Here is a 25,311-nt window from a genome sequence, read left to right as displayed (position 1 = left end):
GAACACCCAACGCCAGCGCCCACAAGATATTGCAGTGGCATTTCTGAAATGAATTTTTCAGCTTTTGGCCAGAAGTTTTCAGTTTTTACTTGACACTTTCACTGGAAATTTTTCATGCACAATTTTTTTTAATTTGTTTTGCTTTTTTTGTCAAAATTTTCAGCAGAAAAACCTTTTTTCCAAGCCTCTCTAGAAGGGCACGCACACTTCCCACACACACTGCCCTGCAAGTGTTGCTCACACCCATACCGGGGGAATTTCCTCTAGGGGTAAGTGCTGTAGGTTAGAGTCTAAGGCCTGTGCAGATTTCGGCCTCTGTTCTGAGTAGGCCAATTAGCGTGAAGCGTGGTGTTGAGTTTGTCACATGGATCGCGGGAAGTGTTGGTTTTGATGAATTTTTTGTTTAGAAGAAAAAACTGGGGAAAAGAGAATTTCAAAAATGTCCCATTTCAACGTCTTTGGATTGAAATGTTTTGACTTTTCATTTAGATTTTTATTTACAAAAATGAAAATAAAGATCAAAATCTGAATGAAACATCTTGAATTTATCAAAACAAAATGTTTTGATCAGCCTGACACTTTTTTCTGGATTTTTCATTTAGTGAAAAATGTTTGAGATTTTTTCATCCTGATTCAGGAGGGGGGCAAAAATTTAGAATCTTGACATTTTTCACAGATTGCGAAATCGCTTTCCTGTCCAGCTGTTTTATATACAGTTTGTATGGTACCTACACAGAGGAGTGTGGCCCAGTGGATAATGCACTGCACTTGCGTTAAAGCCCTGGTTGTGCTATTGAGTTGCTATGTAACCTTGAGTGAGTGTCTCTCCTCTGCCAGGTCTGTTTAGACTGTAAACTCTTTGGGGCAGGGACGGTCTCTTATTTGTGTATATACAGCCCCTAGCACAATGAGGTCTTGTCCTCGTTTGTGCTAATGTAATATAAATTACAATAATGCCCTTTACAGTAAGCTCAGCACGTTCAACTGGCCCCTTCTTTGTACCACACCAAATCCACTCTTTCCTCCACACAGGTAGCTCAAGACTTGATTTCTTTGTCTGGTTCTGTCCCTCCCAGCTGGTCCCGGCATGCCTTTCATATGAAACAGACCTAGAATTCCTCAGAAGGCTTAATAAAACAGATGGGGTGGAATTTGGGCTTATAGCTTGACAACTAGTTCCCCTTGGATGGAAATATTCACTTTCAGTGGGTGACAATGCTTTGAGCTCATAGCCTTAGGCTCTGGAGCTTATTGCTAGTCCTCTCTCCAATGAATAATACAGAGACAGGAATATCTCTGTGCATACATCTTCCATTCCTACGGGGTAATTTAATGTTATCTTTGGGCATCCTGCTCCTGAGATGAAGAGATCACTTCAAACCTGCAGCCCCCAAGCATAGTCATTGGTTTCAAATGCCATTAAGTTTCATTATAACAAATAAACACTGCAATGACATTTATAAGTTACCGAAGAGCCCAGAAACACAAATATGAAGCAGATAAAGTGCATCTGATCAAAATTACTGCAGGCAATGTTGAGCTTAGTCAGAGCTGGCAGCTGGGTGCCGAGTAATTTATAGGATTGCATAAGGCAAAAGTAGTGCACATTGCTTTTAAAAAATTATTATGATGGTTGTGTCTTTCCTCTGAGGCCAAAATAGGTTAGGTTAGCACCTTGCTGAAGGCAGAAAACCTTCTTTGCTGAAGCCAAAAGCAGTGGCAGCTCCATCTGAAAATACTACTAATAACTAGTGATGGGCCAAAACTGGGAATTCATAGCCCCACTCCCTTCTGCTTTCCGAGGAGGATTTGGTTCCTTGCATCATAGAATCATAGAATATTAGGGTTGAAAGAGACCTCCAGAGGTCATCTGGTCCAACCCCCTGCTCAAAGCAGGACCAACACTAACTAAATCATCCCAGCGAGGGCTTTGTCAAGCTGGGCCTTAAAAACCTCTAAGGATGGAGTTTCCACAACCTCCCTAGATAACCCAGTCCTGTGCTTCACCACCCTCCTCATGAAAGTGTTTCCTAATATCCAACCTAGACTCCCCCACTGCAACTTGCGACCATTGCTCCTTGTTCTGTCATCTGCCACCACTGAAAACAGCCTAACTCCAACCTCTTTGGAACCCCCCCTTCAGGCAGTTGAAGGCTGCTATGATTGGTCCTGCTTTGAGCAGGGGGTTGGACTAGATGACCTCCTGAGGTCCCTTCCAACCCTGATATTCTATGAGGTGAGGCTTCACCAGTGCCAAATAGAGGGGAATAATCACTTCCCTTGATATGCTGGCAATGCTCCTATTAATATAGCCCAATATGCCGTTGGCCTTCTTGGCAACAAGGGCACACTAACTCGTATCCAGCTTCTCATCCACTGTAAACCCCAGGTCCTTTTCTGCAGAACTGCTGCTTAGCCAGTCGGTCCCCCGCCTGTAGCGGTGCATGGGATTCTTCCGTCCTAAGTGCAGGACTCTGCACTTGTCCTTGTTGAACCTCATCAGATTTCTTTTGGCCCAATCCTCCAATTTGTCTAGGTCAGTCTGGACCCTATCCCTACCCTCCAGCATATCTACCTCTCTCTCCAGCTTAGTGTCATGTACAAACTTGCTGAGGGTGCAATTCATCCCCATCATCCAGATCATTAATGAAGATATTGAACAAAACCAGCCCCAGGACCGACCCCTGGGGCACTCTGCTTGATACCAGCTGCCAGCTAGACATTGAGCCGTTGATCACTACCCATTGAGCCTGACAATCTAGTCAGCTTTCTATCCACCTTGTAGTCCATTCTTCCAGTCCATACTTTTTTAACTTGCTGGCAAGAATACTGTGGGAGACCTTATCAAAAGCTTTTGATATCACATCCACCACTTTCCCCATATCCACAGAGCCAGTTATCATAGAAGGCAATCAGGTTGGTCAGGCCCTTGGTAAATCCATGTTCTTGATCACCTTCCTCTCCTCCAAGTGCTTCAAAATGGATTCCTTGAGCACCTGCTCCATGATTTTGCTGGGGACTGAAGTGAGGCTGTCGTTCCCCAGGTTCGTTCTTCTCTTTTTAAAATATGGGCACTATATTTGCCTTTTTCCAATCATCCGGGACCTCCCCGGATCGCCACAAATTTTCAAAGATAATGGCCAATGGCTCTGCAATCACATCAGCGAACTCCCTCAGCACCCTTGGATGCATTAGATCTGGATCCATGTACTTGTGCATGTCCAGCTTTTCTAAATAGTCATTAACCTGTTCTTTCACCACTGAGGGCTGCTAACCTCCTCCCCATACTGTGATGCCCAGTGTAGCAGTCCGGGAGGTGACCTTGTCTTTGAAGACCGAGGGCAAAAAAGGCATTGAGTACTTCAGCTTTTTTCCACGTCATCTGTCACTCTGTTGCCTCCCCCATTCAGTAAGGGTCCCACACTTTCCCTGACCACCTTCTTGTTGCTAACATCTGAGACTTTCCCAGTAGTTCTCGTCCCAAAAGGGGCCTATATTCAGATTCAGCCATGGCTGAAATGTCCCACAAACACCCAGTGTTTTTCTGCAAAAAGAAAAGGAGTACTTGTGGCACCTTAGAGACTAACCCATTTATTTGAGCATAAGCTTTCGTGAGCTACAGCTCACTTCATCAGTTGCATCGGTTGCATCCGATGAAGTGAGCTGTAGCTCATGAAAGCTTATGCTCAAATAAATTGGTTAGTCTCTAAGGTGCCACAAGTACTCCTTTTCTTTTTGCGAATACAGACTAACACGGCTGTTACTCTGAAACCAGTGTTTTTCTGGAGATTTTTTTTCCCCAGCTGTCAGAGACCATTAGGCCTTGAGAAGGTTTCAGTATGCTGGAAATGATTCTAGGGGATTTCTGCCATTTGAGACTGAAATCTCACAAGAATTTGATTCATTTGCTTCTGCAACCCAGTCCTGACCTAGCCTCCAACTCAAACCCTGATCGGAACCCCTGGGTCCTCTGCCCAGGAGAGAATTCCCAGGGGGAACTGGAATAGGAAACAAGTGGAAAAAGATGAATTACAATGGTTTTCCATGAATAGATTTATTTTGTATAATTTTCTCTGTTCTGTAAATTCTCATGAATTTCCCCCCTAAGCTCTGGAGTCAGAGGAAACTTCTCCATCAGGTTTCTGGGGGAGAGCCCATCTACCCAACAATACCCCATTCCTCAAGGGAAGGAAGGCTTGGCACCCTGTGCAGGCATGTATCCAGGCCCAGTAGGGGTTCAGTAGCAATTAGTTTTATTTATACATGTCACTCTTTACCTACTCTTTAACCCAGCAGGCTAGAATCCACTAATCTCCCCCTGAGTTGGGGTTTCTCAGAACCAGACCACTGAAAAGAAACCAGCAAAAATTCTATGGTTAAACAGATTTAAATCCCAATCTGGGACAGACTTTTCTTTTACAGAGTAGTCGGCATGTGCTCTCAGAAACTTCTGCACTACAGTGCTGTTGCAGCGGAGCTGCAGTAGTTCCTGCAGTATAGAGGTAGCCTCAGGAAGGGATCCTGTCTCCTGGAAGTGCAATCCCTTCCCTACTATTCAGGCCACTGGCTGAATGCCCCATTCTACTCCTCTGAGAAGAGGGAGGCACACTGGAACTCCGGAGACCTGGGCCAGACTCCTGGTGTGGCCTTAAGCAAGTCCTTTCATGTGTCGTAGGTTCCATGGTTAGAAGGGACCACTGTGATCATCTAGTCTGACCTCCCACAAAACACAGGCCAGAGACCTGCCCCATAATAATTCCTAGAGCAGAGCTTTTAGAAAAAGTGCCCTGTCCTTTGGGTCCAAATGGAGTTGATACCTCTATATCTGAGGCCGGGTGTAAGGATAATACCCATTAATGACTGAGAGGTGTGCGCGGGATGAGAGCAACATAGGGACATACTGTTTGAACCATAAACTTTAGTGATCCTTAGAGAGGATCTCTGAACTTCACTCTGGGCAGTTCAGAGCTGGATTTGACATGTGCTGTGATTTCAGCATCCTTAGACAAGCCAGACCCTGCTGCTTTTCCCCAGGCAAAACCTGCTTTGATGTTAAGCACAAGTGAAGGCAGAATCAGGCCTGCTGACTTGAGAGAGCTCACTCTTGAGTGACACTGGTATGGTAGAGAAAGAGGAGAGCCAGGCCCCCCTCCTCACCTTGCAACTTCTAGCATTACCCAAGATTGGTACATTAAGCATGGCTGCTCAGCAATCTTTCTCTAGTGCAGCCATCTGTAACTCTTGTCAGGGAAATTATTGGTCTCTTTCTTGAACAGTAAGTGATCACAGACAGCTGTCCTGGAGGTACAGACCCAGCTGGCAGAAGGGACAGTTCTGCCGCACACATCTCTCCCTGTATAGGTGCCATGCGAGTATCTGCTCAACCACAGAAAAGCTGCACATCATATCATCATCCCCATCCCATCTACTGCACAGGGATGGCTTCAGTGGTTTTGTGCATTTGTAAAGGTTCAGGAGGGAAAGCTGGAAAGTAAGACCAAGGTGAGACATGGCTCAGCCTCTGGAGAGAGGCTCCAGGGGCATTTGGAGCTGCAAAGCACTCGCCGTATAAAGGGTGGGTGGGTGAGCAAAATCCACTTATCTCGCTCAGACCTAGCAGAGTCAGGCCGTTTCTCATGGCAGGGGCTTGTCTCCCAGAGCTGATAACAGGGTTTGGAACCGCAGCAGGAAGGGGGAAGAGAAACAGAGCTGAGCTTTTCTTGCTTACAAGCTGGGATATAAGGGTAGGGGTGCTGCTTCTCTCAAGGATTTGGGGCCATACTGTCCACTTGTGTAACTCCATTGATGGACTTTGCACTGTGCTTGCCTGCTACCTATTTGTATTTCAGTTGCCCCTAGAGGCCCCAACTGAGATCAGGGCTCCATTATGCTGGGTGCTGCATACGCAGTGAGTAAGAGACAGTCTCTGCCCCAAAGAACTTGTATGCCAAGTGGCCAAAACAAATATTGCTATCACTAATACAGACGAGAAACAGGTGAACTCACTTCCCCATGGGGAAACAGGAGACATGGGAACTGACCTCCAATCTTCTGAGTCCTACTCTAATGTTTTAGGCCATTCCCATTCTTTACCACTAATTGGGCTTTGGATAATGCTATCTTGTTGATTCACCTTAGGTTGCTACTAACCCAAACTTCTCTTACGCATCTGTTTTTCCAGGTGCCTGATGCGTTGTGGTGACAAGGGGTGTGTGCAGGAATTTAAATTTTACCATGTTTTTGGGGCGGCACCAGTAGAGGGTGCAGCACTTCCCCTGCACCGGGGCCGTGGTGGAGAGGGCGAGGGCGAGAGCGAGAGCGCGCCTTCAGCCCCGGGGCTGTGGCGGGGAGGGCGGAGCTCGCAGCTCTGGGGCTGAAGCAGTCTGCTCTCCCCACTGCAGCGCTGGGGCAGGAGGAGTTTTGCACCCCTCACTGGGGCCCAGGGGCTGGAGGAATTCTGCATCCCCTGCTGATTATCCCTGTTTGCCCCCCCCTTGTGCACACCCCTACTGGTGACTTAAGTTTAGAGTTAAAAATGCATTATTCCAAAGAACAGCCTAAGCATGAAGCCCTACAGTTAAAAAAAACAAAACACCTATTTACTATCATTTCCACTTGGAAAAAACAAAATAATAAATTGCTGATTTTCATGTCGCTTAACCCTCAAACCTGATGATTGTCTGTCACACACACACACACACACACACACACAACTTGTAGCAATCTCACCCTACTCCTCAGCATGGTTAAGCAGCAGCATACTGTAATGACGTCTCTGATGGTAAAATTCCATTGCCTTTATGCTGTGATATAACTAATCCCTTTAAGGTTCCACTAGAAACATGCTTAACACTTTTGCGAACTATGGTCTCTCAAAATGTAAATATATCAGCCAGGTTAGATGTTGGATCCTCCTGTGTCAGACATCTAGGTGCCTACCTCTTGAGCTAGGAGAGAATCACTGTTAGCGGGATAGGACTTATGATGTACATTTCAGTAACTTCTGATTCCATCCTGCAGAGGGCACTGGTTCAACCATGGTCTTGTGGCCTTAGAGTGAGTTAAGACACTGGAGCATGAATCAAGAGTCTTAGGAGAGCTGGGTTCTCTTTCAGCTCTGCCACAGACTTCCATCAAGCCACTTAGTCTCTCTGTGCCTCAGCTCCTCTCCTGTACAATGGTGATAAGAGCCCTACCCTCCCGCTCAGGAGCACTGGGAGGGTACATTCAGGGGAGGCTCAGATCCTATGGTGGTGATGGGGGCCTAAAAATGTCCCAAATCTGGAACTTGTCATCTTCAGACTTGTCTTTTACCTAGCACTTCCTGCTCTTCCATAGATGGAGTCCTTCAGCTATGATGCCATGCCAGAGTGGCTACACCAGCCTGACTCCCAGGGACCACATCTTTTGCTAGCAGTTTGAGTTCCGCATCTCATCCAGGCTCAGGCCCCCAGAACTGGCTGTTAGCCAAGATGTTCAGGGATACAACTCCATGCTCTGGGTGTCCCTAGCCTCTGAATTCCAGAAGCTGGGAATGGCTGATGGGGGATGGATCACTCAATGATTGCCTGTGCTGTTCATTCCCTCTGAAGAACCTGGCTTTGGCCACTTTCGGGAGACAGGATACTGGGCTAGATGGACCTTTGGTCTGACCCAGACTGGCCATTCTTATAACAGCAGCCAGATGGATTTGGGGCAGCCTATACTACTGACAAACCTTCCAGCTTAAAGCCAAGGTCTCTGAGAGTTAAAGGACTAACGTCTCTTAGATGAGCACTGCTTCTCAAAGGACTAGGAATGGGCTAACGATTCCAGAGAGCATCCTTTCAAATGCAGTCCCAGTTGTTAGACACCTGCATGCAATGAGTTAGGAAGGGGTCTCAGCCCAATTTCTAGCGGACTGATCTGCATGACCCTTAGCTGAGCCTTTGTTACAGGCTCAACAGAGGCATTGAATGGCATCTGAAGAAAGAGGTACTCAGAAAAGTCACCCAAAGAGGTGGGCACTCCGGGTCAGGATGGAGGCATATTGGCTGGGAAGTCCTAGGAGACTGTTCTCTGGGAAGCTTGCATCACAGCTGTTTTTATCTTGTGAATGTCAAGCATGCCCATTTCACCAGGGCGCTTTTTTTTTTAAAAAAAAGCCTCTGGCTATTCTCTTGTGGGGGAGAATAGGGGTTGGCATATGGATGTTTCCACTCCCAGATGTCTATGAATGTCCTTGAGCTGAGAAGACCTTACCCAGAGCTTCCAGATACTGACCCATAAGCCAGAAACCCTTAAGATCAGGAAAGTATCTGTAGCAGAAATGCAGAAGACCAACTTAACTGGAATTATGGAAACAGCATCTGTTTTAACCCTAAGCTCCCAAGTGAGCCCTACAGCCTGAGCATTGTGGCATCCTGCCAGAATGGCTGCACTTTAACAGAATAGCAAATGGTAATGTATTGGTCTGGGAGAGGTTCCTTATGAGTGCTGATGGCAAATATTTTTTACAGTCATTGTCAATTTCCAACTGGAGATAGGGCTGTTGACTGAATCGATGTGAGAAAATCTCTTCCCTTGTGCTGATGAGACGGAAGCATCTCCTCTTTCAGGTAAGCATGAGGCACAGGATTTATAGTGCTTTTGAAGTCACCTTGGGTACCTGCAGCACCATTGCTTTTCATTATCGGCACAACAGGTGTGACCCATGTTCTCCAGGCAACCTTGAAAGAAGGATCATAGCCTGCTAGGCATGCAGAGCTCAGAGATGCTTGTCTCTCCCTGGAAAAATATCTTCTCACTGCCTTCCTGCAATGACCGGGGAGCCTTGATGGGATTGCTGCAGTTTGTGAGCTCCTCCCGGTGGTGCTTCATCCTTGAAAGCCCGCATTAGCCATGATCCCTAGCTTAGGGAAGAGTCAAAGTGAAACTGGCCATGAAAGCTGTTCACTGCAAATGCAGCCCCCTCCCTGCTCCCCATGTCCGCTCACTGTGTATCTCCCACTTCTACAACATCTGTATTATAGGAGCACCTAGAAGACCACCAGGTGAGATCAGGGCCCATTGCACATACACAGATAGTGTCCCAAAGAGCTTGAAGTCTAAATAGCCAAGATGGAGCAAAAGAAGTATTATCTCCATCCCCGTTTTAGAAATTGGAAAGTGAGACACACAGATGTTAAGCAACTTTCACGAGGGAACCATGAACTATTTCTTCAGAGTCCCACTCCACCACAAAACTACCCTTCCTGTCCTTCGGCCTTACTCCCGACTTCACAACGACAGACAGCCTATTCCTCCAATTAAAACTGTAGCACGTTCAGGGCATCATAAAGATAGCATAGCTGTGGGAGAGCAAAGCTATGGAAAGACCATGACCAGCAGGCCATAACTGTAGGGCTGGGGTACTGGCTCAGTGCTGACTCTGAGAGCAGACTGTCCCCAAATGCATATAAAAAGTATAGGCTTAGATAGCAAGGCACAATGGTTTTTCACCCCCCAACCTCCATGAATTTCCAGGGGTTTTTTTTTGGTTAGTCCAGTCCCTAAGGTCACTTTTCAGAGTAGCAGCCGTGTTCGTCTGTATTCGCAAAAAGAAAAGGAGTACTTGTGGCACCTTAGAGACTAAACAATTTATTTGAGCATAAGCTTTTGTGAGCTACAGCTCACTTCAACGTCACTTTAACGTTGCTTTTGGGGACTGTTTTATTTTTCCTCCTCCTGTGCAACACATTAGCTTGTATCTGCTCTGCTAGAAAACAAGGGGAACAGGCATTTAATTTCACAAGAGGTAATTCTCTAGGCCTGTGCTGCAAAGATGCTGGCAATAAATATCCCATGGTAAGTGTACTCCTATACCTTTCCCAATTGGTAGCTAATAACAGAGTGGATGATGACATTTAAGCCCTTTCTGCATGGCTGATCAAACTACTCAGTGACTTTGAAAGCAGTGCTGGGATTCCATGCAGGTATCAAAGCAAGTGGAAGACTCAATAGTTCAGATCTCTTGCCTATGTGACTAATAGACAAAAATATTTCTAAAAGGTCTAATACCTTATTCAGAATTTCCCTTTCTCATCTTTGAAGCAACTTAACAGACAGTGGGATACTGATGTTTCTTCTGTAAGCACTGTTATGCAAATAGCTACCATCAAGAATAAATGGACACAAATTTGGACGTCAAGAATTATAACATTCAAAAACCAGTTGGAGAACACTTCGATCTCTGGTCACGTGATTACAAACCTAAAAATGGCAATACTTCAACAAAAAAACTTCAAAAACAGACTCCAAGGAGAGACTGCTGAATTGGAATTAATTTGCAAACTGGATACAATTAACTTAGGCTTGAATAAAGACTGGGAGTGAATGGGTCATTACACAAAGTAAAACTATTTCCCCTTGTTTATCTCCCCCCCCCCCACACTGTTCCTCAGACGTTCTTGTCAACTGCTGGAAATGGCCCACCTTGATTATCACTACAAAAGGTTCTCCCCTTACCCCCCCCCCCCCCACCCGCTCTCCTGCTGGTAATAACTCATAAAGTTTGCAGATGCTACCAAGTTGGGAGGGGTTGCAAGCGCTTTGGAGGACAGGATTAGAGTTCAAAATGATCTGGACAAACTGGAAAAATGGTCTAAAATATAGGATGAAATTCAATAAGGACAAATGCAGAGTACTCCACTTAGGAAGGAACAATCAATTGCACACTTACAAAATGAGAAATGACCACCAAGGAAGGAGTAGTGCAGAAAGGGATCTGGGGGTGAACAAGATCCTTTCATTCTAAACTTTTGGCAAAAAAGGAAGCAAAATTTTTTCAACCAGCTTGACTTCTCAAGTCTTACTCGGTTCATCCTCTTCATCAGCTGGGCCACTCAATAGCCCCATTCAAGCTCCTGGCTCTTCAGCTACCAGCTCTCCCCCTCTCACCTGTGTCTTGCCTGCTCTTGCTGGAAAGTTAGCATTCTTGCTTCTCTTGTCATAAGGTGCTAGAAACCTTTTCTTCCCGGTATTTGTAGTGTTAATCCTTGCTTTATAAGAAGGTTTTCCTAGACCTCTCCCAGCCCTCTGTTCCTATGGTGCACCATGCCTTGGGTATCTGAGATAACCAGGCATAGTGGTGGTGGCTGCTGCTGCAGCTTACAATGTTGTGCACAATCAAAGTTGCATTTGGCGGTTCCTGTTTACCGTGCGAGGTAATTGAAAGACAGAGGCAGGCAGGAGGATAATGAGAGAGGGAGTGTACTATTGCCATCCACCCGGCTATTACCTGCTCTGCTCTGTTTTCTCCCTGTTTGCACCATACTTTTCTCTGACGATTCCATGGAGTGTCGTAAATAACATAGCATTTTTGTCTGCTTGTCTTTGAGCCATCTGAAAAATTGACGCAGGTATATGTTTTTTAAAGTGCAACAGACCTTATTTGGGGAGCTCATTGTCCTTGGCTCTAAGAAAAGGGCTGATCTGATTGTCTCTAGAGAATGAGCCCATTCATGTATCGGGTCCATAGAAAAAGGCACACCTGGAAACCCAGCCATGAGTTCCTTCTTTCCCCAGTCCTATTGCTGGAGGAGAGATGAGTCCAGCAGTGAACTCTTTCCTCCCCGGTCCATCTGATGGGTTCTGATCCTGGGAGGTGTAGAGCAGCTGAAACTCAGTGGGAGTCAAGGGTGCTTAGCCTCTGCCAGAGGAGAAAGGAGATAGAGTTTGCATAGCATGCCCAGCCTCATGAAGCTACTTGTTTCTCCTGGGTCTTGCATCTAGGATCCCCCCTGCCCCCCACTTTTTCAGTCGACTCGCTCAGATAGCGGCCTGGGGGACATCAGCCCTGCTTTTGCCTGCCATGCAGTTTGCTCTGAGCACACAGTGCAGTCCATCCTTGCACCTGCCAGAGTGGCCCACAGACAAAGCATCGCTGGGCTGCTCCCACCCGTTTACTTCAGTTGGGGCATTTCTACCATCTCATTCCCTCATGTAGGGCCAGATTCTGCTCCCATGCAGCAGGCACAGGGTTTAGGCATGTCCTTATTCATCACCGTGCCTCACGGTCTACACTGCTAGTTATCCCTGTACTGGATGTGCTCCCCATGCCCCCCAAAGGAGTGTGCAGTGTAGATGTACCCTTTGAAAAGACTTGATAAGTTACCAATGGGTGGTGCTCAGCTTAGTTCCTCGGCTCTGTAGTGCCAGTAGCCCTTGTTGGTCGTGCACGGCTAATGTAAACAGCCGCACAGCAGAAGCCAACAGCTCATACTGGTCCCCAGTAATGCCACTCTTCCTGCTCTCCAGAAAGAAGAGGTCCCACATGGGGAGGGGGCCCCCTTGCTAGTTCCAAACTCCAACCCCTCGATTTGGATGACAGCCTTTGGGGAGGCAGAAGTTCACCCAGAAATCACCCCAACGGTGCTCTCATCATACACAATCTGCTTCGGCAGCAGCAATCCCCTTGTGGTGCAAACACCGTGCCCGCAGCATCAGCCCCTCCATCTCTGATCAGATGCCTCCTTCCCTCTGGGCTCTGGCCAATCCTCAAGCGTTGTATGGCCTCAAAGGGGCCACACACACATCGGCTCCCTAGGCCTGTCCCTGAGCCTGGAGCTCAGACTCTTCAGGGCCTGTGTCCCTGCCTTTTGGAACCCATGCAGTCCCTGATGGCAGTCCCTGATGGCATCCCCATCCTCTAGCTGGGGTACAGCTGGCAGCAGAGGTAGGGATGGGATTTCCTGCCCACTCTCCTAGAGGAAGAGTGGAGAGGCCTTTCATCTCTTGATCAGGGCTTGGGAGAAGGGCCATCCTTCTCAGCACTGCTGCTGATCTCTGCAGCTGGGGCTTCCCAGCCATTCTGCAGCTCCGTTTTCATGTCAGGGTGTCAAAAGCTTTAGGGTAGGACAGGCATTTGGGATTTCAACAGTAGTAGAAATTTCTGCTGATTTTGGGTTTAGGGAGACTACTTTCCTTAAGAAGGTGGAAGAATACCAACAGAGGAAGCAGTTTTTAGAATGACATGGCTGTATAAATAGCTCTGCTGAGTAGTGTGCAAAGCCTACAAACAGAATAAGATGAAACTCTTGGATCAAGAGCCTCTCCAACTCTGACATCAAAACGCTTCCTGCAATAGCAAATTGACCCATTCCTGACAACTGCACTCATCAAAAGGGCAGCTTCTGAGTGCAGATTCCACATGGGTACTGTGTTGGAAAATTGCCAAGCAGCATAGTTAGCATTGCATTTGCATGTTGATTTGCATATTTTAAATCATAAACAAATGCACAAAATCATCATATTGGTTTCTACTTGTATCTTTTCTGCTAGATGAATAGAAATGGATGGTGGTTCAAATTGTCCCTGGGGTCAGGTTGACTCCCTACTGTACCGACCAAATTCAAGTTTTTGTTTGTTTTGTTAAGTTTCCCAGCCTTTTGGGTTGTGAAGGAAAAACTTCTGAATGTGGAACTGGAGCAGAACTGCTTATCAGTTTCCTACCATTGCAGGGGCTTTGGTGGTTTAGTCTCTCCTGTCCTCTGCCTGTGGCACACAACTGTTTAATCTCTTGGGGACTGAAATACTGTAGTCTAACTAAAGTCTTGGGGCTCAGTGTAGGGGTATCTGAGTGAAATTTAAATGGCTGGTGATATACAGGAGGTCAAACTAGCTGATCTAATGCTTTCTTGTAACAAACTCTAGGACATTATGAAACTGCCTTTCCAGGCTATAATGGTAAATACAGTATGTCTTCCGTGGTTGCTTCCCTGGGTGCGGAGAAACGCTCTTGGAACCCCTGCATAAGGAAGCAAAATGCTTTAGCAGTGACAATGTGGTCTGCAAGACTGATTGGCCCTCCTGAAAGACCTGGGACTGGATCCTCAGCAGATGTAAATCAGGGTAGCTCCCTTGTCTTCAATGAGGTTTCCCATATAGAAAGGGCATAAGTGTCTTGAGTGCAGAAGAGCTACCCTGATTTACACCAGTTGAGATCCTGGCCTGCAAACAGAGGGGACTCTGTCAGTTTAAGAATCTGTGGCAATGTAAGTAGTTTTGAAAGAATTAGTTCAAGCTGAAATTGGAATTTTACATTGAACTATTGTTGAACATTCCACTGATTTTCCAACTGCCCTTTGTGACTTTTGACAATCTCCCTCTATAGCACTGGGCTGGAAAAAGTGTCCGTTTTTTAGGGCTTGTCTACATGTTGTGGTCTAACTGCCCTGTGTAGATCCTGCTGGCACATGCTAAAGGTCCCTACATCAAATTAGGACCACAGGCACAGCATTTTATATCCACTTTGCACCATTGTAAATGGTCCAAATCCAAAGTACAGGGTAGTACCGAACTGGGCCTATAGAGTGCTTGGTCCTCCATTTCCGAGAGAGGATTAGGGTGTGTTGTATGAGGGACTTAACAAAAAGAGGGACTTCCAAACATGAGCCACTTTCTAGCTGTCTTCAGAAGCCCATGGCCTCGGTCTGTTCTCTCTTTACTCCCAGAACACTGTCTACACTGCAGCTTCCACTGGTGCAGAGTGTAGCCCAGGCCTGTGAGTCTGCACACAGCCAGCCTGAAGCAACAGCCCAGAGGTGTGAGCTGCCCCATTTGTTTCGGGGCGATAACTCTGGAGCCTAGTGTTGGCAGTATAGATGGCAACACCGTTAAAAGTTCTTCCACTGCTGATGGCTTGAACAGAAACATTCTGCTAAAGTGAAGTCCTGGAGATTGGGGACAGTAGGAGCATGTCTCTTCCTTGCACACATCACACACTGCCTTTGTGTGATTCTGGAGTTCACTAGCAATGGAAATAGTCCGTCTTATCCCCAAGTTGCACTAAGTGGGAAAGCGCATCTCATGTGAGGACTCTGCACACTTGTTCAGTGGCTTTACTGGAGGCAACCTTGACTTAGGCTCCATCCACTGAAGGACTCGGAATCAGGAAATTCATTTACAGAACACTTGTCACCTTGACTTTATTACAAGATAGTTAAAAGCTGTTCTATGGACTGGCCTCATAACCTGAGAACTCTGGACTGACCCCTACACTTTAGCCTGCTTAGAGAGATACAGTTAAGTCCCATCTACCCTCCACCCTTCATCCAGGTTGTAACTGAATCCCTGAGTTGGTGATATTTGTAGTGTTGATGGGACCTTGGGTGAAAATTGGTTTCATGTAACAGTTATCTGCATCAAACAAAACAGAAGGAGGGAAAAAACAGGAGCCATATGCTGAATTTTCTCTCTAATTTTCCATGGACATCAGCTGTCCTCTGAAACAAAGAGGGGGGGGAAAAGGCTTCATTTTTGATAGCAATTACCAAATGAAGTCTCTGCTTAATGGACATTTTCAGAGGGCATGAACACCACTTTGTGTATCTGCCTTCTCATTACAACTCTGGCAGCTCCCAGCTGACAACCTGATCATTCTTGCTGATAAAACAATCTTTTTTGGTTATTGCCATGCTCCAGCCTATCCCCAGTCAACTGAGTTGCCTGGAGAATTGTTGAGATTAAGGAGCAAGCCATGAAATCGCAGTTAGCAGTGGGGAAAGAAGAAAAAATTGCAAAACTCACTTGCCTCCTCCCTCTTGCTTTCTCGTTCCCCCTTTTTTTTCCTTTGGTGCCAACAGCACTTTTTCCATTCTGACTCAAAACCCCAGGAATAAGGGGGGGAACAAAACCCAGAGCTGATTAGAATTTCCTATGAAATCAAATTTGTAAAGCTTAAATCAGAATAAAAAAGTGTTACTAGCAGGATTCAAGGCCAATCTGATTGTTAATGAGACTCCTCGGAGACTGAACTAGAATCTCATCAGGTCAAGGAAATGTGATACTGTTGTGCAACAAATCTTCCGCTTCCTATGATGGGAGGCTCAGAAGTAGTCAAAGAGGTTTGTTTCCAAGGCCCCAAATCTCATCCCTGTGCTCTAAGGTATGCTTGGATTAAAGAATTCCCTTGTCCCCGTGCTGCCAGCACTACAGATCAGCCAAGTCTCTCTGTCCCTTAGGACTCTGACTTCCTCTTGTAAAGGAGACTAACCACCTCATGAACTCCTAGGGAAAAACCTCAGCTGATTGGCCTGCAGCAGCCTCATTAGAAAGTGAGACCATAAGGAGCCTCTGCCTACCTGTACAGACACATGGTCAGCAGCCCAAACACATGCAGTGCAGCATCAAGGTTAGAACCCAGACCTTTGCCTTTAAAAACTCCAGGCTTCTGCAGCATGAGCAGAATAAGAGTCTCTATTAGGCGTGCAGGTACCAAGGTGCTACATGCCCTAGAAATACCTTGGAAAAGATGTTACCAGGATCTTGTCTAAACACAAAGTTGCACTGGTGTAGCTGAAGCCTTGTCTACATGGAAAAGTTGCACCAGTATAACCTAAGGTGTGAAAATAAATTGAGTGACACTGGTACAAACTCCTGTGTGGATGGTCTGATTTTCATCTTGATGGGGGCTTTTATTTTTTCCTGAGTCCATTGGGAACATGTTTAAGTTAAATTAAAGTAAGCTGTTCTTAAATTGAAATATGAGCAGCCACACTGTGGCTGTCATGGGCTTAACTATATCTATTTTAAAAACTGATTTTAATTAACTGATGCAACTTTCCCTTATAGACAAGGCCTAAAAGCTGGTTGAAAACCAGCTTAGCTGTAAAACCCTTCTGTCATCCCACTTAAATCTGGTTTATATAGATTTACCTTAAATCCTTATTGAATTAAGCTAAATTGATTTAAATCAATTAAAACCTGATTTATAAGTGTCCACAAAGAGGTTTACCTTGGTTTAACTAAATAAATTAAAAAATAAAAATCTTCTGTTACCCTGGTGCACACACAAGGCCTCCAATTAGTATTTGTGTGTGCTTTGCCCTATGGCTTCCAGTCCATAGAGGGTAGTGTTGTATATTTCCTCTAGTCCTGCTCCATTTAACCTCCAAGTAGACATGCAATCCACTCCATAACCTGGTTCCCCTTGCTTCCAATCAATCATCCTTCAGGTTATCCAGGCAACTTCAGTCCACCCTGCACACCAGCATTAGCAAAAAATCATAGGACTGGAAGGGACCTCGAGAGGTCATCTAGTCAAGTCCCCTGCACTCATGACAGGACTAAGTATTCTCCAGACCATCCCTGACAGGTGTTTGTCCAACCTGCTCTTAAAAATCCCCAATGATGGAGATTCCACCACCTCCCTAGGCAATTTATTCCAGTGCTTAACCACCCTGACAAAGTTTTTCCTAGTGTTCAACCTAAACCTCCCTTGCTGCAATTTAAGCCCATTGCTGCTTGTCCTATCCTCCGAGGTTAAGAAAAACAATTTTTCTCCTACCTCCTTGTAACAACCTTTTACGTACTTGACAAAGTAAATTATTATAAATTATTATTTAAGTATAATTATTAATCTGGATTGTTTTTAATATGGTAGTGCTGAAGGACCCCACATGGGGGCTAGGGCCCTTATTGCTATACAAATAACACAAGACAAACTTCACAATAGAGGAAACAGACCAGAATCTCCCATTGATTCCCATAATGCAGGTTCAGGTCCCAGGTGAATAAACACAACCAAGAGGAGTGGGGAATGGCAGGACAAGGTAACAGCAGAGACAGGTGCATTGGAATAAACTGGCAGTTACTAGTCCAGTGAATGCCAGCTAGTAGCAATGTGTAGATTTTGTGGCAAAGCTAGGTCTGCTGCTGGGATTTACAAATAGATGAGGGGGAAAAGTGCTCTAAACTAAAACTGTGACCCTAAGGGGTTGCGTGCTGGACATCACCACTCGCTGCTTCCTATCTATTTAGATTTCTGACATGACAAGTGGCACCTGTCTGGCCTCTTGGCACCTCTGACAAATATTTTAAAATACATTGACTCAGTATATCACCCCTAAGCTATTGCCTGCTGAGAGTTGTAAACTGCTCAGAGCAGAGACCTTGCATTTACATGTCTGTAGAGCACCTGGCTAACCTTCTTCACTATAGAAAGAAGCATAATGGTAGGCCAAGTTAATCCTCAAGCATATAGAGTTCACAAGAGTATGGTCCAGCCATCAGATGATAGTTCCTAATTGTGCTGCTACATAGAGGGGCCTGATTCTCCCTGGTCTTCTACCTTGTACAGTCATTTACAGGCTGTTTTCTGATCTGGTAGCAATTTATGCCCACACTGAACACATTTTGCACTGGTGCAAACCAAAGAGCTAACAATCTAAATAGAAGACCGGAGATGGATAGAGACTGATGGAGGAACACCAGTAAACAGAGACAACATTGGTCACCATGATAGGCAGTGGACTAGCAAAGCAGCAGCCTAACCGGCGTCAGGATTTTTGGAGGCATCACAGCAAAGGAGAGTTGGGAGGAGGAATTTGGAAGAGGATAATGAGGTAGCTTTGCAAATGTTTATGGGGGTGGTGGGGCTCCACCCAGGTGTGAAGGGTAGCATGGGAGGAAGCTCTGAGGATCTGTTTGAAAATGTAACATGGGTGGTGAAGGCTGGCATCATGAGCCAATTGGAGGTGAGCATCGATAGCTTGGAAGCAAACGAGAGCTGATGGGTTGGGGGAATTGCCCATGAAGGGCCTTGAAAGTGAAGCCGAGCAGTTTGTTTGATGTGACAGGGAGGAGGGAGCCAGTGGGGGTATGCAAAGAGGGATAATGCGGTCAAAGTGGCAGTCCAGATGATGATCTTTGCAGCAGCAGTTTGAGTGGGATAAGACTGCATCTACCAAAGCCAGAGAGCAGGATGTTGCGGTGATCAAGATGTGAGATGAGAGCCTGGATGGGAGTTTTAGCTGTGTCCTCCTCACTGTAGTAGCTGGAGACCTTCCAGAAGTGCAGTAGCCAACATGTGTCACATGTGGTTTGTTTGATCATCATTGATTTCACTGGAAATTGCTGGCCTGAGTTTCAGAGATGCACTTGCATCTCCTGTTAAAGTCAGTGGGAGGTGCAAGTGTCCAGAACGTTTGACAATCATGCCGAAAGCTTTTTTCTTTGTAAACTTCCCCTCCACCAGTGCAGAATGATACATAAACACACTAACCACCACACCACAAACCCTATCAGTATGGGGTCCCAAATATAGATTCTATTCAGGTCTACTTTGTCAGAACATGTTTTTATTTTCAGTTTTCTAATACATGTTTTTTCTAGCTCATATCTGGAAGCAAGATGTGGTCTGATCCAAAACACCAAATGGGTGTTCTAATCTGGACCTGAGTTTATCACCAAAGGACCATCCTTAGAATCAAGCCATGCAACATTCGGGTGCCTCCATAATAATCTTCTAGAAATGTCTAATACTAAAGCGGGTTTTGCTAATAGGGCTCAATGTTATATTGAGGGCCCTGATTCAGCAAAGCACTTAAGTGGGTGCTCAGCTATTAGCACATGCTTACGTTCCACTGAAATCAAAGCACCTGAAGCTAAACACGTGTGACACAATGGTGGGTGTGTCATTTCCTGTCTCTTCTGTGCCCATTCCACAGAGGATACGAGTCCGCTACAGCCCCAGTTATAGCGCTTAACTCAAACTAGAGCAGCTTGTGCTATTCGCTCTAGAGCTGCCCTGTTCAACACGGTGGCTGTCACATGCGCTAAAGTGCTCTGCTAAATAGGGAGAGGATTGTTCACAAATTTTAAATTTAAGCACTTGCTTAACTGCTTTGTTGAATGGGGACCATTATTTCTGTCTGATTTCCGGTGTATGCAAAGACGCCAGCAGATGCTGAGAGGTTCCAATCCGAAGCCAGTGGAAAAGAGAGGATCATTGCTTAAACACTAGTGGTAAATTAGGGCTCTCGATAGCTTTATTCCATAATAGATTCTCAATTATGCGTCCTGAATTAGAAAACAAGAGAGAAGTGGGAGCCAGTATCTGCAGCAAAGAGGACCAGGGTCCTCTAATATTAGGTATCAAGATAGCTGCCTCTGATAATTGAGCAGTTTTTGCATTTATCTCTGGATACAAAGGGATGCTGTCTAGTTGTTAATGAGGCACTTACAATCTCCCTCATGCATGTTATCCCAGCAGTCCCAGTGCCTGTCAGGCTGAGCAGGGAGAATGTGCGCCATTTTCTCTGCCCCCTGGTGATGCCACAGAGTGGGGGTGAGGCCTCATTAGGCTGCTGAAATCTTAGCAGACCCCAACAGAGAATGTTCAGAGGAAACATTTCAATCGCTTTTAACTTTGGGATGTGTAATGATTCTCTGTCTCTCTCCGTTCCTCCCCTGCACCCCCCCCCCCCACACACACACTTTACCTATGGGGTTGTGCCTCCAGGAAGGCTAGTGACGTGTGCAGTGCCGAATGGCTTATTTCATTCAGCCATTTGAGCAAAAATAAAGTTGGACTTATTTCTGAAGCTGAAAAAAATGTGTTCATCTGGTTGGGATCCCCCCCCTTAACTCAATTTTTTTCTCTCCTTTAACGCAAAAAGAGCTACAGGGATTTTCCTTCAACTTTGGGCAATTAAAAAATACCCTCCATTGTATGCTGCGGCTGAGCATGAATTGTTCACGCCCATTGAAAGCAGTTTGGCGATGGATCCAAGCAAGTGGAAAGAGGTGTTATTCAAATAGATGTAGCAACAGAATAAGGACAGTTTTTGCTGTTGGGAAAGCCCTTGGATTGTTATGGCGAGGGTGCTAATTTATAGATTCCAAAGCCAGAAGGGACCATTGTGACCATCTAGTATGATCTCCTGCATAGCGCAGGCCAGAGATCTGCCCCCAAATGATTATATGAATAATGAAATGCCAGGTGCCGAATCAATGGGAGAAGAGCACAGTAAACAGAAGTGGGCCCCAGATTTTTTTTAAACTGCCAATTAATTTCAGGTGCCTCCATTTCCAGGTGCCCAGTTGAGTCAGCTTGGGCAGCACTCAGTCACAGATCCCATTGAAGCATGGGTGCCCAGCAGCTCAAAACATCAGACCCAAGGTGTCTCAAGGTAGAAACTCAGAATTAACAGGCACCTCTTAAAACATAAATCTAAATGCATTGAGCTGTGGTCAACCCCCTCTCCCCTGCCCAACACATACACCTTTCAGAGTGTCTACCCTGAGCTAGCAGTCAATAGCACTTTCAGAAGGAGCTCTGAGTGCTTCAGTAGGTCTGAACATCTTTTTTCCTGGGTGCCAAATCCAGACACACTCCACATGGGCCAAACTGTCTCAGACTGGATGAAATTCTTCTCTGTGCCCAGTGCCATTAAATCCTCAATGGAAAGCTAAAATGGGATTCAAGTGGGGCATAGGCTGTGTGGGAGGTAGTGTGTCTTTGGGCTAAGGATTTAGGGGTCAGAGGTTCTACAAGCAGTGAACAGGGTGAGCTGGAAGCAGCTGGTGAAGAGGCTGGAGAATAGGCATCATAGCTGGGGTTCAGTGAATGGAATTACCTGGGGAACTCTTTGCTGCTGGGTTTGCCAGCTCTGTTGAAAGTGAACAGAATGTGTGCAAACACTGAATAAAACAGACCAGGAGAAAACACCATGTCATGAATTTCTCTCCCAGTCAGGAGCCAATCCATGCTGAACTCTGCCTGGGATTGTAAGTGGCTTGTTCATAATCACAGCAATAAGGGTCACAGAATTTAGTCCTGGGTTGCTAATGAAGGGGATACATGATCTTGCACCCCAAGCCTCTGAATTGCATTTTAAACACAATACATCTTTGCAGGCTTTTGGGTGCAGCATTTGACCTTCTTGCTGTTTTTTGTCTTTCTCCAGGCCAAGCATCTTCCTTTACGCAGCAGCCTCAAGATCAGGTGGTAATAGCCGGACAGCCCGTGACTCTGCTGTGTGCAATCCCTGAGTACAATGGCATTGTGCTGTGGATTAAAGATGGACTCGCCCTAGGAGTAGGCCGGGATCTCTCAAGTAAGCCTTGCAAGATTCCTCTGTCCTCTTCCACTCAACAGATGAGCTGTCAGCAATGGGCAGGTCTGCGAGGCAGACAGGCTGAGACTGATGCAAGGGCGAAATGTGCACTATTTAAAGAAGGGGTAAAAATTTCAAAGACTGTTAAGTGGTATTAAAGCCCCGATGCCCAGAGGTATTTAGCCACCTAACTCCCATTTAAGAATCCTTTTAAGGAACTGGGCCTAAGAGCCTAAGGTATGGCTGCGCTGCAATTAGACACCCACAGAAGGCCCATGACAGCTGACTTGGGCTAAGGGGATGTTTAATTGTGGTGTAGATACTTGGGCTGCAGCCTGAGCTCTGGGACCCTCCCACCTTGCAGGGTTCTAGAGCCTGGACTCCAGCCTGAGCCCGAATGTCTACACCTTAATTAAACAGCCCACTGAGCCCCTCGTCTGGCACAGGCCAGCTGCGGGTGTCTAATTGCATTGTAGATATACCCTGAGCCTCACTGAAAATCGATGGAACTTGGGCTCCTCTGTGCCTAAATCCCTTTTGAAAATTGGACTTTGGCTCCTAAGTCACTTAGGTACCTTTGAAAATGTTACCCAAGATCTTTACTTTGCCACTTGGTTACCCACAGGCTGGAATTATTTAATCACAAACAAGGCTCATGGCAGTTGAAAGGTTAATGCAGATGGACAAGACTCCTAAATAAAGCTGGTCAAGAAATCTCTTTTATTTCCCATGAACAATGTTCATTTCTGGTGAACCATTTCATGGGATTTGGGGGGGTTGCATCTAACACTCTCAAACTGGGGCGGGGGAAAAGTTCAACCCAAAATTTCAACGCAAATGCTACTTTTCAGAGGAAAATAGTTTGTAGTTTTGGGACAAATTTTTTCCACCAGTTCTATTCCTGAGTTCTACTCCCCCTGTCACCTGGTAAATGAGACTCTGAGCAAAGCACTGAACCAAGGGTGGGAGCCACCGAGGAACTTTTAGGTGCCTAGAAAAGCACAGGAACAACGCTCCAATCCACAAAGCCAACTTAGGCACCTAGGCTCCCTGTACAATGAATGGGAAGATATAGGTGCCAGGATCCACAAAAGACAACAGGGAGCCACCTAAACTAGCCAATGGGAGATGCTGACGAGAGAGGCGTGTGCTAAGTCCTGCCCCCCCCATTGGAGTTCCATGCCTAAATCCAGTTGCTGGGAGGTGTCTAGCTCTGTGAACCACAAATGCCTGAAGTCAGGGTGCTTATGCTGTTTCTTGAGGGAATGAGTTAAGCACCTGCCTTGTCCCACACACAGTCTCCAGAGAAGGAGACGGTGCTGCAAAAGGTAAGGTGGCCACCATGATCTCTTCCCCCCGCCCCTCTCCGGATTTTGAATCTGACCCAGTCTGGTAGGTAGCCTATGAGCACACCTACTGGATCACCCATGGAATTCAGGCTGCCGAACACCTGCCTTCCTCCACTTTGTGTATCGCTCTGCGGCATAGGAGATAAGTGTCTGGAGGCCTAGCAGGAGGCAGCAGTGTGCATGCCTAGAGAAAGAAATGCGGTTTGATATTTGGTTGCATGGGTGTGTTCTCCCTGTGTGTTGTCCCAGCTCTGTGCAGACATTTGGCACAGGAGACCTTGAGCAAACCGTCCAATGACCACAAAGCTCCATTAAGGTATGAAGGCACCCAGCCAGTTTTATTGTCGACGAAACACAGTAATAGCACCTGGAAGGATACCTGAGGATACTAAGACATGTATGCCCATGACAATGGACACAGCTCAGTCAGTGGCGGGACTTTCCACAGTCCCCTAGATTGGCCAAAGATACTCCTTCTGAGATACATATTTGTACCCTGATATAAACAAGTTACATACTGTTATCCTGACCTTATGTTTTAGGAGGGGTCAGTGTGTTTCTGTTATCCTTGGCGAATGTTTTTGTGCCATCCTTAATATTGGGATGTGTTTGGGTGAGTTCTCTGTACTTCGCACTTCTTAGGAATGTGTATTTCTGCACTATCAGACCTGTTTTTGCCAAATTCTGTGAGTAGGTCCTGCCTCATAGCAGCCCTCTGATACAAGGGCTTATGTCTCAGGCTCTCTTCCTACTACAGGTGCCAAGAGAACTTTTACCCTGAAAATGCAGGCGCCGTGTTTAGGTGCCTACCGGGTTCAGCAGAAGTTTTGTTGATTGCAGTAGAGCCAAAACTGAGATTTTGGCACCTAAACTCAAGACTTAGGTGCCTAAGTACCTTTGAAGATCTGAGCCCAAGTGCTTAACTTTAAGCATGGGCTTAAATCCCAGTGACAGATAGAAATGACGCATGAGCTTAAAGTTAAGCATGTGCTTAAATGCTTTGTTAATTATGGATCTACTACAGTAAATAGTGCTGACAACTTTTCCCCATCCCTCCTGCCCTCCAAGTAAACTCATCTGGCTGGGGCATGGAAAGGAAACAATGTCTGAAGTGCAGGTGCAAACCACTGCATCTTTACAAGCTGCTCCTGAAGAAAAATGAATGTTTATCCAGGTGTTGCCTGTGGCACATAGTGTTTGGGAAATATATATGCAAATGTTGCAAAACAGGCTGTCATTCATGATATCTGCATGGCAATTTCAGATGCTGCCTATTTAAATGTCTTGTGTTTTTCCATCTGTGTGTATTGCAAACACTGACCCATGTGATAATACTGAAAACTTTTCATACCAGAGAACACCATAAACAAAAGCAACGTGTCTCCATTTTTGCATGCCAAATCTGAAACCCATAGGGCCTGATTTACAGAAGGGCTGAGCACCAACAGTTCCCATTGAGCTTCATGGAAGCTGTGGGTGCTCAGCACCTGTGAAAATGGGGCCCCAGAGTGCACAAAAGCACTGGCCGCTTCTGATAGTGGACAATCATTTCTGAGCGCAAGTTAGTGGAAGAGGTGAGAAGCGAACCCACATTATCATTTTCGGTGACTTTAGACTAAGGTCTAACGCATGCTCCCTTCTTTCCTTAGTCACTGCTCTTGTCTCAGACTTGCCTGAATGCGCAATCCCTTCTTTAAAGCCATTTCAAAGCTTGATGCAGTACATTTCCATGTACGTTAGAGATCTGAACTTTCCCTGCAAGACATTGCATGGTGAACGGGTAACAACTCCACTGAAGCTCCTGGCTTGTGCAAACAACTTGGACAATTAGCAAATCTGGGTCTGCTTTAGCAAGAGAAATTGCCAGCTTGCATGATACCAGCTCAGCTAGTCACCTAATTAGCTAACTACAAACAAACCCATCATTTGTATTTCTTACAGTTCAGGAGAGCAAATCCTGCTTTTGAGAGCTTGCAAAACAACAAAAACACGAGAGTGCCAAGATGCCTGCACCACGTGGTGCATTAATCATCATCAGCTAGGGAAGACCTGGGCAATAGAATCCTTCGCTCCAACATAGTTCAGGCTACCAGCAAAATGAAGTT

At 45.9% G+C, this 25,311-nt stretch overlaps 1 protein-coding gene across 2 annotated transcripts in view; it reads left to right on the top strand.

The window, feature by feature from the left end:
- The window catches only part of KIRREL3 (kirre like nephrin family adhesion molecule 3), a 725,113-nt gene that overhangs the window by 454,937 nt on the left and 244,865 nt on the right, over window positions 1-25,311 (top strand). For both annotated transcript variants that reach the window (XM_073320928.1, XM_073320926.1), the window contains exon 3: window positions 21,708-21,857. In XM_073320928.1, the coding sequence (XP_073177029.1) occupies window positions 21,708-21,857 (150 nt within the window). The remainder of the gene's footprint in view (window positions 1-21,707; window positions 21,858-25,311) is intronic.

The sequence above is a fragment of the Lepidochelys kempii genome, chromosome 22 (genome assembly GCF_965140285.1).
Source record: "Lepidochelys kempii isolate rLepKem1 chromosome 22, rLepKem1.hap1, whole genome shotgun sequence".
Lineage (NCBI taxonomy): Eukaryota > Metazoa > Chordata > Testudines > Cheloniidae > Lepidochelys > Lepidochelys kempii.
The sequence above is the reverse complement of the archived record's forward strand: the minus strand, read 5'-3'. Positions and strand labels throughout refer to the sequence as shown.